Source organism: Myotis daubentonii, chromosome 18 (genome assembly GCF_963259705.1).
Source record: "Myotis daubentonii chromosome 18, mMyoDau2.1, whole genome shotgun sequence".
Classification (NCBI taxonomy): Eukaryota; Metazoa; Chordata; class Mammalia; order Chiroptera; family Vespertilionidae; genus Myotis; species Myotis daubentonii.
In genome coordinates this window covers 15,474,296-15,489,539 of record NC_081857.1, presented here as the reverse complement: position 1 = coordinate 15,489,539, position 15,244 = coordinate 15,474,296, and the positions used below count along the sequence as shown (strand labels likewise).

General features: G+C 38.2%; 1 protein-coding gene across 12 annotated transcripts in view; it reads right to left on the bottom strand.

The window, feature by feature from the left end:
* Positions 1-15,244, bottom strand: part of RPS6KC1 (ribosomal protein S6 kinase C1) — a 141,640-nt gene that overhangs the window by 106,216 nt on the left and 20,180 nt on the right. For 7 of the 12 annotated variants that reach the window (XM_059674159.1, XM_059674156.1, XM_059674162.1 and 4 more), the window contains 2 exons: positions 14,683-14,798; positions 6,530-6,623 (listed from right to left, as the gene is read on the bottom strand). The exons of 3 other annotated variants lie outside the window; for them this stretch is intronic. In XM_059674159.1, the coding sequence (XP_059530142.1) occupies positions 6,530-6,623; positions 14,683-14,798 (210 nt within the window). Of the gene's footprint in view, positions 1-6,529; positions 6,624-14,682; positions 14,799-15,244 lie in introns of those variants that run through there. 2 more of the 12 variants (XM_059674166.1, XM_059674167.1) reach the window with 2 other exon arrangements.

The following is a 15,244-nucleotide window of genomic DNA, read 5'->3' as shown; positions in this document are numbered from 1 at the left end:
GGGATGGGGAGTCAAAGGTTCTATGAAAGCATTCTGCCTCCAGATTCATTTCACAGACATTCAAGTCTCAGGGCCATTAGAGGGCCCCAGGTGACCGGTTAAAAAGCAGCTACGGACATAAGGGTTTTATTTAAGATCCTAGTCTACCTACCTACCCTCACTTTCTGTGCTTTGAACTGCTCAGGTAGGCAGTATAGTCTAAGACACCATCTCTGAAAGACAAGCACCAGGGGAAAAGGTTGAGTTGCCACAGAATAAATCTTTATACTATAAACTATCAGAAATCTGTATTTGAAGACCATCTGCAAAAAGATATCAGTTTTCTTTAGAACAACAGGTGGTCTCTCATGGTGGACTATATATAAAAATACATGGCCTCATTATTGTTAGCTGATAGCTTTCACTGAGCCCTGAGGTTCACATATTGCAAGAGTCAAGGAAAGGGAATTTCTACTTTTCCTAGTAGCAATGACTCATGCTTTACACACAAAGCAAGTTACCTAGCCAGCAGAACAAAGGTCACCCTGAGACAGAAGAAATACATATCAGTCTCCATTAAGCAATAAGGCCTTATAAATATGACTTAAGTGAAAACCTAAATCTAAAACTAATTAAGATTCTGATGCCAGTTAAGATTCCTTACTTGATTACCAACTCCTCATTTAGTAATAGCTACTGTTACTACAATAACCATTCCTTTGATGATTCACATTTATAACATCCTTGGAATATGTCTATGCTTCACCCTTGAGACTTTTTGAAGAGAGCATCAGAATATCTTCTGTGTATTTGGTGAAAAACAGAATGAACTCAGAAAACAACACATTCTTCACAATTATAACCCTCATCCTGTTATCTTATCTGAACAATGAAGATCTGTGAGTTGGCTTCCCTTTCTACCTAATGAACTTTTCATGCTGCTCCTCTTCAGAATCTTCTCTACGAATCACACCTGTTTGTTACCAGCACACAAGCAGCTCACAAATAAGCATTCCCACCGCCTTCCTCGCCTAAAATTGAATCTCTTCATTTCATAAAATATAGTTCTGTGATTGTTATTAAATACCTGGAAGGCCCTGACTGCCAGAGGCACATGACTCACCTTCTCTGAAATTCCAATTTTAATTGTAAACTAAGAGATTCATCTATATGTTCCCTAATGTTCCTTCTACTCTAAAACCCATTCCCACAACATATCATAACTTTACTTGCTTCACCCAACCCCTAAAGTTCTAAGTTCAGCATTATCCTTGATAGCCCCAGGATTTTAAGAGTCAATATTTATAATTTGTATTATTTGTTTTACATATACATATACTCATACACACAATGAATGACACATTCTCATTTGTGTTTCTCTTGAGAATAGTGGCCTGTTCTTTTTTCCTATTTATTTCAAAGTCCCCTGCCAAAGTAATTTCAACTAATAAAGAACAGTGAATAAAAGTTAAGAAGCCCTTAAGGCTTAAGAGAAAAAGGAACTTCAAACTGAATAAGCATACTCTAATATAATAGAGGACCCAGACTAATTCTAGTAAAAAGATTTGGAGTGCTCATGGTGCCATCTAGTGGACATTTGCTATAAATTCTATGTAAATGTAAATTACTTTTCATTAGACTTTCTATATTTTGTCATCTTACACTACTTGTAGTGTAGACTTTAAGTTTGTCTTTAAAATATATTTAGGTTATTAAGTGGCCAATAAACTGAACAATATTACTTTTTAAAATGATCCTGCCTTAAAGCATCAACTTTAAATCAACTAAATGAAAATAACACAAATAATAAAAAGTAAAACAAAAGGTATTTTAAAACAGAATTTTTTTTCAAGCTTAAATAACTACATGCCTTCCCAATTATCTCCCTAACATAGTATAATGATGATTACATTTAATGTCAAATATAATCCACATTATTCTATTCAATACATATTAATTATAATTTTCATGTTTATCTACATAATGCAAAAAAATTATTATCCTACCATCAAGTAAACATATAAATCTTGGACTAAGAGTTCTTTTACGAGTTCCCATACATAGATCAACAAGAGATGCCATTATCTTTGAAATGTACATCTCATTTACTCTAAAATGGCTAATTCAAGACAGCCTAATAAATCATTCTAGAGTCTACAATTGTTAGAATAAGCATTTAGAAGCTTCTAACCCAAAATTTTTAGGGGGAAAAAAAAAAGACAGATTTAAGTATCCCAGGAGACATTTAAAAATATTCACTTTTAAGATCTGCTACATATAAGATGTTGATCTCTCAATTTGTATTTGTGGTTATGATCACCTAATTATTTTCTCTTATTTGCTGCACACACCTGGAAAATGTCCCTCCCAGAACTGCAAAGGAAGTAAAATAATGTATTAGGAAGAGGAAATGACACAGGTTACCAGATGAGACTATACCAACATCAAAGGCTCCAATATCAAGGCCAGCATGGCAGTAAAGCAAACTACATCCTTCAAACAGGCCAACAGATGAGAGAAACATGTCAAGAAGCTCAATTCCCATGCATCGTTTTGGTCAGGTTTCCACAAATGTCAGGAACTTCATAGCTAAGTTTAATCCGGCAAATGATGGAAGTTTAAAAAGGAAATAAGATGTTAATCAATTAAACCTTTCATCTTTGAGAAAATATATAGTTTAATTTCCCTGAACAAAGGGAGATCAAGAGTAACCAGCATTTCGTCTTAAAAACATAAAACAATATTAACTTTTTATCTAAAAACCTACTGAAGAACTTTATAATTTTCAATTTCATATTAGATAAAATACATTTACCAGTTAATTACCAAAGTATTGGTTTTATGAAACCTTAAAGGGGTTTCCTCGATCCCATTGTACTATAAAATAATGATAATTTTTTAAGCCACTAATCCAGCTCTTTTTGTTTTCCTCAGAAAACTTTCTTTCAAGGTAACTTAAAACTTGTTGATTGCATTTTTATGGTACTAATAAAAATAATGATCGCTTAGCTTCCACATCTGTTCTCTGAGAGGTGATATACTTGCCATGTCATTCTAACTCCACCTGAAGGACCTTGAAACAGCAGACTATATATTAAGATGTGCCCTTCTGCCTCATTCCACCAGCAAACTAAATCAGAAGTATGAAAAATGAATCCACATGGGCACATGCCTGGGTTGTGGGCTCGTGCCCTTTCAAAACACCATTTAAAATACTGCGCTCAGAGGAGTTGTTATTGAGTGAATCACCTCCTCACATTTTGGCTCTAAATGCACTTGCCAACCACAATCCCTCTACAACCCTCCATTTCACTGCAGACCTGTGAGGCTTGGCAGGCTGCCCGCTTTCCTGCCCTTGTACTAGAGGTCCTCTCCCTTGCTTGTCTCTAGGGTGTGCAGACCTTTTGGTATGAAAGTAAATCTTATGCCAGACAATTTCATGATATTTAAAAGTCATTTCCCATGCCCTAGCTGTTTGGCTCAGTGGATAGAGCATCAGCCTGCAGACTGAAGGGTCCCAGGTTCAATTCCAATCAAGCACATGCCTCGGTTGCGGGCTCGTTCCCCAGTAGGGGGTGTACAGGAGGCAGCCGATCAATGATTCTCTCTCATCATTGATGTTTCTATCTCTCTCTCCTCCTCCCTTTCTCTCTGAAATCAATAAAGAAATATTTTTTAAAAAAAGAAGTGAAACTACAAATTGATGTTTTTCTTTCTCTCTCCTTTTCCTGTCTCTCTAAAAATATCAATTAAAAACATTTCCCCTCTCAAATAGCAATGAATTTGCAAGCTGTCTGACATTCCAATCTGTATTTGTCAACAAAGTGTCTCTGAGCAGGATTAATTAACCAGACATAGAGTCGTTTAAAGGGAGGGGTAAAAAACTTAAGTATTAACAGCATTTCCAGTTCTGTGTTTTTCATTCTTAATGGATCAGTGTATTTTAGAATGGTAATACAGTTGGAAAACTAAACTATGCCCTGAAAGGATAAAAATTTCACTATTTCTTTTAGGTATCATAAGTCTTTTCCTAAGTTTTTAACAAAAATGTTTTCCCTGCCTGGCTGGCATAGCTCGGTGGTTGAGCATCAACCTATGAACCAGGAGGTTGCTGGTTCAATTCCTGGTCAGGGCACATACCTGGGTTGAGTACTTGATCCCCAGTGGGGCATGTGCAGCTGATCAGTGATTCTCTCTCATCATTGATGTCTCTCTCTCTCTCTCTCTCTCTCTCTCTCTCTCTCTCTCTCTCTCTCTCTCCTCCCTCCCTCCCCCCTCTCTCTCTCTCTCTCTCCCTCCCTTCCTCACTCTGAAATGAATAAAAACATAATTTTTTTAAAAAAAATGTTGCCCCTAATTTCTCTCTTAAAGCATATTCCTAAAAGATAAAGCCTTCCAAAGAAAAGCCATCTGTTTGAAATTTCACAGACAAACTCTTAACTGCTTTAGGTAGGGTAGTCCATACTGCTCAGTTTGTCTCAGGTAGCTCTGGTTTATGCCTATTGTTTTATTGTAATTCTCAAAAGTCTCCCAGACTGGACAATAAATTACTAACTCACCTTAGCTTTAGATATCTCTTTTAACATGGATGCAACCACCTTTTTACCCAGAAAAGTCATTCCTAGTAATAACACACTTCCCTTTCCCTCCTAGACGATAGCAAAGGACAAAAGACCTCTGTATTGCTCCCATCGCTGATTATTTTAAACTGAAATGGGCTCCTGAAACACCCTTCTCTCACAATGGCAGACTCCCACCTAGCAACAAGGGCTTATTATGGCTGTCAAAAGAACATAACCATTCCCAACTCACACAACCTTTGGTTCCTATATCAAAAAACGAGAGAGAGAAAAGAAACTTTTCTGCCATTTTCAAGAGCTGTTCTCCTCATTGAATAGTCTCCTACAAATATTTGTCCTACTAGTCCTCTACTGGACATCATCAAATCAGCACATTTTTCAGGCAGAAAACACCCTCCCTCTTTCTCAGGAGAGTATCTCTGAGGCAACAGCCAGATCAGGTTACCCCGTAAGTCACCTTCCAAGGAATCCAGTTCTAGAAAGAGAATTACATTCAGAACTCAAGCAGGCTTTTCCAAAGCCTGACAAGGATCTCAGATAAAAACAGGTCATGGAGAACAGATATATTTTTCCCCAAAAACATGACAGACTGTAAAGTAACAATGTTTTTCTATGACCCTGGCTGATTCAGGATGGAGCCCAAGATATTGAGGACTCAATGGATACTTTGCTTATAAGTCAACAGAGCCACCATGAAAAACAAGAAAAGTTAATCACTTCTCAATACAGCAGAACCAAACCTAATTACCTATTTTTAAAGACTCTCCCCATCCCTATTTCCGAAATCTCTTTTTTTTTAATTCCAAAATTTTCCCTGAAAAAAAAAAAAAAAAAAAACCACAAAAAAAACTAGCTAATTAAATCCAAAAAATATGTGTTTTAAATCTTCATAAAAAATCAAGGATGGCTTAATAGAGAAATAAAACAGGAGATTAAGCATTCTTGAATTAAAGTGATTAAAAGTACAAAAATTGCTTTGGTTTAAACTCATGTTATTATAAAACATATTAAAAACATTAAAACTGCTTTAAATTCAAAAAAAAAAAAAAACAAACTGCTTTAAATTTTTTTTCTGGGTACATGACTAAACTTTTAAAGCTAGTCTTAAAAAATTAATTGTCTAAAGATCAGTTGCTACTAAATAAATTTAACCAAGGCATTCTTACTGTAGAAAATACAAATTCCGAACACTCATTATACCACATTTCATCATATCTAAGATGGCATTAATTGTAGGCGGAATCATCCTACCTAATAAAGAGGGAATATGCTACTTGACTCTCACACCATTGCAAAGATGGCAGCGCCCACAGCCAATAAGGAGGGAATATGCTAATTGACTGCCCCGCCCTCAAAGATGGTGGCACCCACAGCCACAAGATGACGTCATCCAGTCCCCTCAGCCCCACCGGGGCAGCAGGCGCACAACCTGCCTCTGGAGTCCCCCAGTCCCCTCAGCCCCCCAGCTGCCCAGGGCCAGTCCAAGGTGCAGGCAAGCCTCGGATGGTGGCTGCCCAGTCACCCAGGGCTGGCCCGGGGCACCCAGGGCCACCTGAGGCTCAGGTAACCATGGCCGGCCAAGGCTTGCGCTGCCGGCAGTGGGCAGTGGCGGCAGCAGAGGTGTGATGGGGCACTGCCTTCCCCTGATTGCTGGGTCGCCTCCCACCTCTGAGGGCTCCCAGACTGTGAGAGGGGGCAGGCCGGGCTGAGGAACGCCCCCAGCCAGTGCACGAATTTCCATGCACCGGGCCTTTAGTTTATATATTACTAAGAAAGAAAAAAGCTGTCAATTAAATGCAAGATATCATCAACCCAGTATCATGCACCCAATATCAATGATATTAAAATGTGAAAAAAATCATTAGAATTAATGAAGTATTCCCAAATTCCTATATCCATTTTTTTGCAATATAAATATGATTTAATCTTCTACAATAAAAACTGAAATGAAAAAAAATAAAATCTCTTACCTTCCGTACTACACTCAGGAAAGCTATCAGTGAGGGAATCCGAATAAGCTTCAACAGGACCAATCAATTCAGAACCATCAGTAATTATTCCACCCTAAAAAGATCAGAGTAATTGTGTGTCATTCATAATAACAGTATTTTAAAAAATCAGTAATAAATGAACTATAGACTTCTCAACTGAGTATTGTATAAGGATTACAAAAACTATTAAATCAGATTACAATTGCTTTTTTTAAAAAAATGTTCTTTTTTTTATTGATTTTTTTATAGAGAGCAAGGGAGAGGGATAGAGAGGTAGAACATCGATGAGCGAGAAACATCGATGAGCTGTCTCCTGCACACCCCCCACCGGGGATGTGCCCGCAACCAAGGTACATGCCCTTGACCGGAATTGAACCTGGGACCCTTCAGTCCGCAGGCCAATGCTCCATCCACCGAGCCAACCGGTTAGGGCAGATTACAATTGCTTTTTAAAAAATCAACAGAAATATCAATATTGGTTCATCAATGTTAACAAATGTGCCACACCAATGCAGTATGTTAATAATAGAGAAAAAACTCGATGAGTGAGTAGGGGGATACATGGAAAAACTCTAATACTTTCTGCACAATTTTTCTGTAAACATAAACTGCTCTAAAAAATAGTCAATTATGTAAAAATTCAATAGGAATACTATAATGTTTATAATAATACATGGCTTTTTATAAAAGCAAATTTTAAAATATATTTTTCTTATTGATTTTGTACAGAGAGGAAGGGAGAAGGATAGAGAGTTAGAAACATCAATCAGCTGCCTCCTGCACACCCCCTACTGAGGATGTGCCCACAACCAAGGTACATGCCCTTGACAGGAATCCAACCTGGGACCCTTCAGTACGCAGGCTGATGCTCTATCCACTGAGCCAAACCGGTCAGGGCTATAAAAGCAAATTTTAAAAAAATCTCTCAAACTTACTCACTTAAAAATACAGAAAAAGAAAACACACACCAGCTAAAGAAAATTGTTCAGAATCCTTAGTGACTGGTCATTCCAATAGTGATAAATGATGAACTCCATTAGAAAGTCACGTAATTTTTCAAATTAAAAACTACAATATATCACACAGCACTTCAGGAAATTCCAGAAGTGACTTAAACTTGAAAACCACTTAAATACAATAGAGTAAAACTAAATAAGTTTAAAATATTTTTATTAAAAAACACAATTTTAATATAAAATTGATTTCTCAATGTGACCATCATTTTAATTCTATATTTAAGTTTGCAAATTTAAGCCTAAAAGACTACTTTCTCTTACTTACATGTAACTAGAGAATGCTAATATCAGGCAAGTGATAGTGCTGTGAGTCTGTGCCATGGCTTTATACACTGCTACAATCAGGAATATATGGGCTTATAATCTTTGAATAAATATAACTAATTAAAATAATAGCTCTTCTGCCAAGGCCGGTTTGGCTCAGTGGATAGAGCGTCGGCCTGCGGACTGAAAGGTCCCAGGTTCGATTCCGGTCAAGGGCATGTGCCTGGGTTGCGGGCATATCCCCAGTGGGAGATGTGCAGGAGGCAGCTGATCGGTGTTTCTCTCTCATCAATGTTTCTAACTCTCTCTCTCTCTCTCCCTTCCTCTCTGTGGAAAATCAATAAAATATATTTTAAATAAATAAATAAATAAATAAATAAATAAATAAATAAATAAAATAATAGCTCTTCTGCTCCTTAACATCTTTCGTCTACCTTCCACCAGCAGTTCTATGCCTCCCAAACACTACTTCCCAGATAGCCAAACCCAAGAGGAATATAAAACCCCCATTTCCTGTCTATGTCAGCACAAAGATTTCACAACTATCTTTACCTAATCAAAAGTTCTCTGCCAGCCATGGCCGGATGGCTCCATGTATTGGAGTGTCGTCTTGTACATTAAAAGGCTGCGGGTTCAATTTCTGGACAGGGCACATACTCAGGCTACAGGTTTGATCCCTGGTCAGGACCATCACTGGTCAGGATGACTACAGTAGGCAACCAATCAATGTTTCTTTTTTTTTCCCCTCTCTCACTTCCTCTCTCTCTCTCTCTCTCTCTCTCTCTCTCTCCCTTTTCCTTCCTTCCACCCTCCCTCTTCCCATTCCTCTCCAAGATCAATGAACAAATCCTCAGGTGAGGAAATAAATAAATAAATAAATAAATAAATAAATAAATAAATAAATAAATAAAATGTTCTATAGGCACTAAAGGGAAGTAGTAGAATAATATGCCACAATTCTATTTTAAATCTCTAGTTCAAACATTAACCTCTTAGTATTCCTGATTATGCAGTAAAAAGAAACTCTTATTACATAGTTTCTCAAAGTTTTTATTAATGAAAGTCAGTCTGAAGGGGAAGGAGTTTAGATATGGTAAAATAAGTATATGAGCAAATGCTCATCACAAAAGACAATAATATAACTAGAGAAAACTGTCTAAATAACCATTTGAGATTCCAAAATTTGACCAAAAACATAAAGCAAATGAAGATGTGGTTACTCATGGAAAACAACAAAACCCCAGGTAAGAACTCTTAATAAGTCTATTCTTGCCTGGGGTTGCTCCCATCTTCCATCCCAGCTGGGTGGCCAAGGTAATTATACAAGAACCTTGAAAACCAGAAGATTCACTTGTAGATGAGGTTGCCATGATTTTGATTGAATCACAGGAAAAAAAAATCTACCCCAAATAGCATTATCAGTAATAGTAGCAATCTTAGTGCCAAACAAATGGCAAGAAACAAGTGAATGGCTCAGCAAGCATAAGCTGCAGCAAGCAAAAGACCAGAACATTAGCCAGACATTTACCAGGAAAATCCAGAAAATGACACAACCATAGAGATTCTTAATAAGCACTCTACCCATCCATACAGGAGAGACCAGAGAGGGATCAAACTATCTACAAATCCCTGGCAAACCATGAGATGGTGCATATGCATAGAGCCGTGGTCGGCAAACCGCGGCTCGCGAGCCACATACGGCTCTTTGGCCCCTTCAGTGTGGCTCTTCCACAAAATACCACGTGCAGGCACGCATGTACAGTGCGATTGAAACTTTGTGGCCCATGCACAGAAGTCGGTATTTTGTGGAAGAGCCGGTATTTTGTGGAAGAGCCACGCTGAAGGGGCCAAAGAGCCGCATATGGCTGAAGGGGCCAAAGAGCCGCATATGGCTCGCGAGCCACAGTTTGCCGACCATTGGATAGAGGAAATGTAAGACATCTCAAAGGAAAGTAAGACCCAGGGCAAACTTAAAAACTGCTTGAACTTTGAAAACACACAAAGAATCATCAGCATAAAGAGAAGCATATAAGAAACAAAGTGTTTAAGTATAAGCCAAGACCAAACACTGGCTGTCCAATAAACTAAGATGATACAGAGCTAAGTCCTACTAAACCAGATTTAAAAATACAATTAAAATTAAAAACTGACCATAAGTATCAGCAGTCACATACTATGCATTAAACAAATAAACTCCACAGATTTAGTACAGCCATGTTAATAAACATACTAATAAAACAATGGCAACAACCCTCAGGGAGGAAAAAACCAGAATTCAGAGTTGCTGTAATATATATTAACCAAAATTTCCAGCTTTGAACAAAAAATAGTAAGACATACAAAGAAACAGGAAAAGTGTGTGCTCCATAAGGGGGGGGAGGAAACAGTCAATACAAGCTTATAAATATGTTCAAATAACTGAAGGAAATAACAATTAAAAAATTAAAGGAGCCCTAGCTGGTTTGGCTCAGTGGATAGAGCATCGGCCTGCAGACAGAAGGGTCTCAGGTTTGATTCTGATCAGGGGCACATGCCTGGGTTGTGGGTTCAATCCCTGGTAGGGGGCATGCGATCGATGATTCTCTCTCATCATTGATGTTTCTATCTCTCTCCCTTCCCCTCTGAAATCAATAAAAATATATTTTTTTAAAAAAAAATCATTTAAAAAGAATTAAAGGAAAGTCTAATGACTATGACTCATGAAATAGCAAATATAAATAAGTAGAAATTATTTTTTTAAAAAACAAAAAATAGCCCTGACCGGTTTGGCTCAGTGGACAGAGCATCAGCCTGTGGAATCAAGGGTCCCAGGTTCGATTCCAGTCAAGGGTATGTACCTTGGTTGCGGGCACATCCCCAGTAGGGAGTGTGCAGGAGGCAGCTGGTCGATGTTTCTCTCTCATCGATGTTTCTAACACTCTATCCCTCTCCCTTCCTCTGTAAAAAAATCAATAAAATATATTTTAAAAAAATAAAGAAAAATAAATAAATAAAAAATAAAAAAACAAAAATTAGTGAAGCATTATCATAGAGCCAAAAGTGGAGGTAATCCAAATGTACATCAACTAATGAATGGATAAACAAAATCCACTTAATGGAAAGAAATGAAGTACTGATACATGCTACAACATGGATGAGCCTTGAAAATACTGAACTCTGAGAAAGAAGCCAGATGAAAACAGCTATATGTTGTATGATTCCATTCATGTGAAATGTCCAGAAATAGGCAAATCCATCAAGATGGAAAGTAGATCAGTGGTTGCTAGAGGTTGGGGCATGGTGGGGAAGAAGTAAGTGCTCATGGGTATGAGGGTAATGAAAATGTTCTGGAATTAGGTAGCGATAATGGTTGTGTAACCTTATGAATATACTAAAAACCACTGAATCATACACCACTTTAAAATAGTGAGTTTTATGTTATGTCATTTAATCTCAATTTTAAAAAAAAAAAGAACCAGATAGAAATGCTGCATTTGAAAGGTATTGTAACAAAAATTTTAAATTTACTAGAGGAATTTAACAACAGAGTTGAGAAAGAACCAATGAATGTGAAGATCAACAGAAACTATCCAGTATGAAGATTATAGAAAAAAAAGACCAAATAATAAAGAGAACCAGAGAGAAATGTGAAATGATATCAAGCATACCAACTTACACATAATGGCATACCAACTTACATGTAACGGGGGTATCCAATGTAAGAGAGAGAAAGGGGCTGAAAAAGAAATACCTGAAGAGATGAGGACAGAAAACATCCAAAATTGAACCAAAAAAATTTAATCTACAAATACAAGATAAATTAGACCCCTAAATAGGATAAACAGAAAGAGATCAATACCTACACGTACACTGTTGAAAGACAAGGCTAACTTCTGAAAGAAGCAATAGAAAAAGACTTACTCAGTGGAACTATAGTACAATTAACGGCTGATTCTCAAAAAGACAATGAAGCACAAAAGTCAGCGGAGTGACAAATTCAAAGTACTAAAAGAAACAGTGTCAATCAAGTAATTCCACATATCTAGCAAAACTATCCTTTGAAAGTGAAGTGTAAACAAAAACATTTCCAAACAAAGACTGAGAGAATCTTTGCCAGCAAACCAGGCTTACACCAAAAAGAAACAACAGGAAATCCCAACCTGAAAGAAAATGACAACTGTTGGTAATTCAAATCTACCTGAACAAATAAAGCACACACACAAAAAAAGATATGTATGAGGATAAATATAAAAGGCTATGTATAGGTCCATGGAAGGCCCCCTCTTGTTTATTTTGTTTCCTTTTAGGAATGTGCTCTTTTTTTTTTTTTTTTAATATACTTCTTTATTGGTTTCAGAGAGGAAAGGAGAAGGAGAGAGATAGAAACATCAATGATGAGAGAGAATCATTGATCGGCTGCCTCCTGCACACCCCCACTGGGGATTGAGCCCACAACCCAGGCATGTGCCCTTGGCCGGAATCGAACCTAGGACCCTTCAGTCCGCAAGCCGACGCTCTATCCACTGAGCAAAGATGGCTAGGGTGGAATGTGCTCTTGAAAATGTTATTGTTTTATGTACACACATTTTAGGTTTACATACATTGTTTATGTTATATATTTTATATTCACTAATGTTTTTAATACACTGTTTTTAAAGTATAAAAAAGGCTGTATAAATATGTTCTTTTTTCTTCTCCTAACTCCTTAAAAGACATCAGATCATAATACTACATTGTTGGATTTATATTATTTTTAAGGTACACATCCTATCTAATAATAGACAAACATGTTAATTAACCATAACTTCGCTACCCTTCCCATTGGCTAATCAGGGCGATATGCAAATTAACTGCCAACCAAGATGGTGTCCGGCAGCCAGGCAGCTGAAGCGAACAGGAGGCTTGCTTGCTCCAGTGATGGAGGAAGCCAACATTTCCCGCCTGCCATTGCAGCCTCTGAGCTGCACTCTAAGAAACAATATTGCAACTATAGAAGCTAAACAAGCTCCAGATACCTGCTTTCAACCAGCTTCGGCCTCAGAGCTTAGAGCAGCAGTGATGGCAACAATGTTTCAATTATAGAAGCTAAACAAACCCAGATACCTGCTTTCAGCCAGCCACAGCCTCAGAGCTGGAGCTGGCTCTCAGCTCCAGTGACAGCTATAGAAGGTAAATAAATCCCAGAATAAAAAAATAAAAAAAAATAAAAAAAAAAAAAAAAAGGAGAGGCTGGGAGCTTCAGTTGCCCGCCAGCCTGAAAACGGCCCTCAGCACCTCACCCAGACTGGCCAGGCACACCAGTGGGGACCCCCCCCCCTGAAGGGGGTGTGACCAGCTGCAAACAACCATCATCCCCTCATCCAGGCTGGCCAGGCACCCAAGCGGGACCCCCACCCTGATCCGGGACACCCTTCAGGGCAAACCAGCCGGCCCCCAACTGTGCACCAGGCCTCTATCCTATATAGTAAAAGGGTACTATGCAAACTGACCCTAACAGCATTACGACTGGGAATGACTGGTCACTATGACACACACTGACCACCAGGGGGCAGACGCTCAATGCAGGAGCTGCCTTCTGGTGGTCAGGGTGCTCTCACATGGGAGGAGCTCTGCTCAGCCACAAGCCAGGCTGATGGCTGCCGGTACATAGGTGGTGATGGGAGCCTCTCCTGCCTCCTCATCAGCGCTAAGGATGTCCGACTGCAGTTTAGGCCTGCTCCCTGCTGGCAAGTGGACATCCCCTGAAGGCTGCCGGGCTGCCAGAGGGATGTCTGATTGCCATCTTAGGCCCAATCCCCCGGGGAGCAGGCCTAAGCCAGCAGGCGGTCATCCCCTGAGGGGTCCCAGACTGCGAGAGGGCACAGGCCTGGCTGAGGGACCCCTCCCCTCCCCCCTGAGTGCACAAATTTTTGTGCACCGAGCCTCTAGTATTATAATAATGCAATGGAGGGGGGTAAATAACACTTTATGAAGCAAACTTTCTATATGTTACTGGAATTAAGTGAGTATTAATCTCAAGTAAATTGTCATAAATTAAAATGCATGTTTTAATTCCTAGAGCAACCAATAAGAATTTAACTTAGCAAAAAATTCATAAAAAAGGAATTTAAATGGTACAGTAATCAATATCTACAAGGGTGGCATAAAGGAAAAACAAAAATATATGAGACATAACTAAAAGCAAAATGGCTGACAAATTCAATCAAATCAACAATTACTTTAAGTATAAAAGGACTAGCCCTCGCCTGTTTGACTCTGGATTGAGTGTCAGCCCAAGGATTGAAGAGTCCTGGGTTTGAATCCCATCAAGGACAGGTACCTCGGTTGCAGGCTTGATCCCAGGCCCCAGTCCGGGCATATGAGGGAGGCAACCAAACAATGTGTATCTCTCACATCGATGTTTCTCTCTCTCTGTCTCTCCCCTCTCTAACACTCTCTCTAAAAGTCAATAGAAAAATATCCTTGGGTGAGGATTAACAAAACAAAACAAAAAAAGGACTAAATACTCCCCCAATCAACAACAATCATTTCCTGACTGGATAAAAAATAAGATCAAACTATACATTGCATATAAGAGATACCCTTATTTAAGAACACAAATACATAGAAAGCAAAAAAATAAAAATAAAAAGGTATGCAAACAGTGACTGTAAGAAACCTAGAGTGGCTATATTAAAATCATACAAAGTAAGGCTTTAATAAGTACTACCAGAGACAGAGAGAGATAATGCATAAGACTAAGCAATTTAATTCATCAGGAAGACATACCCATTATAAACATACATGTATATGCCAACAGAGCCCCCAAATAAAGTAAAAATTAACACTAGAAAACACAGGTATTTAATAAAATACAAAGTATTTTAAGAAGACCTTGAAAAAATCTTCAAGCTGTTTACTGTTATAAAGAGCAGGAATATTGGCAGAGAACTGTAGCAAGTCTTCGGCACACTGTCTTCTCTCTTCAATAACAGTTTCATCAAATCGTCCTACAATTAAATAAGAATCAGCACAAATAAAGAAGGATCAAACACCGGTTTATGACAACTGATGTTCACAGAGCAGAAAGCAGCGGCAGACCTATCACTGACTATTTGCTGTGCTGATTATGCAACCTTCAGAAGTCAAATCTAGCCTCCCCACCTGGGATCAGCAGCAGTCACACCAGAAAAATAATGTTTCTAACAAAAAATAATGTTTCTGGCAAAAAAAAAGAGGCAGAGATGTCAACTCAAAAATAAATGGTGCCATCATCATCTAAGGTCTGTCAATATAAGCAACTTACCATTTAAAAAGCTGGCGATTTGAAACTAAAGTTGAAAAGAGAATTGTAAAGGTTTTCTATAGTAATTTAATACACATTGATTATTAATTATTAATGTAATTACATAAATAATTTTCCCTTTACTATTTTCGATTTACAAAGGAATTGAGG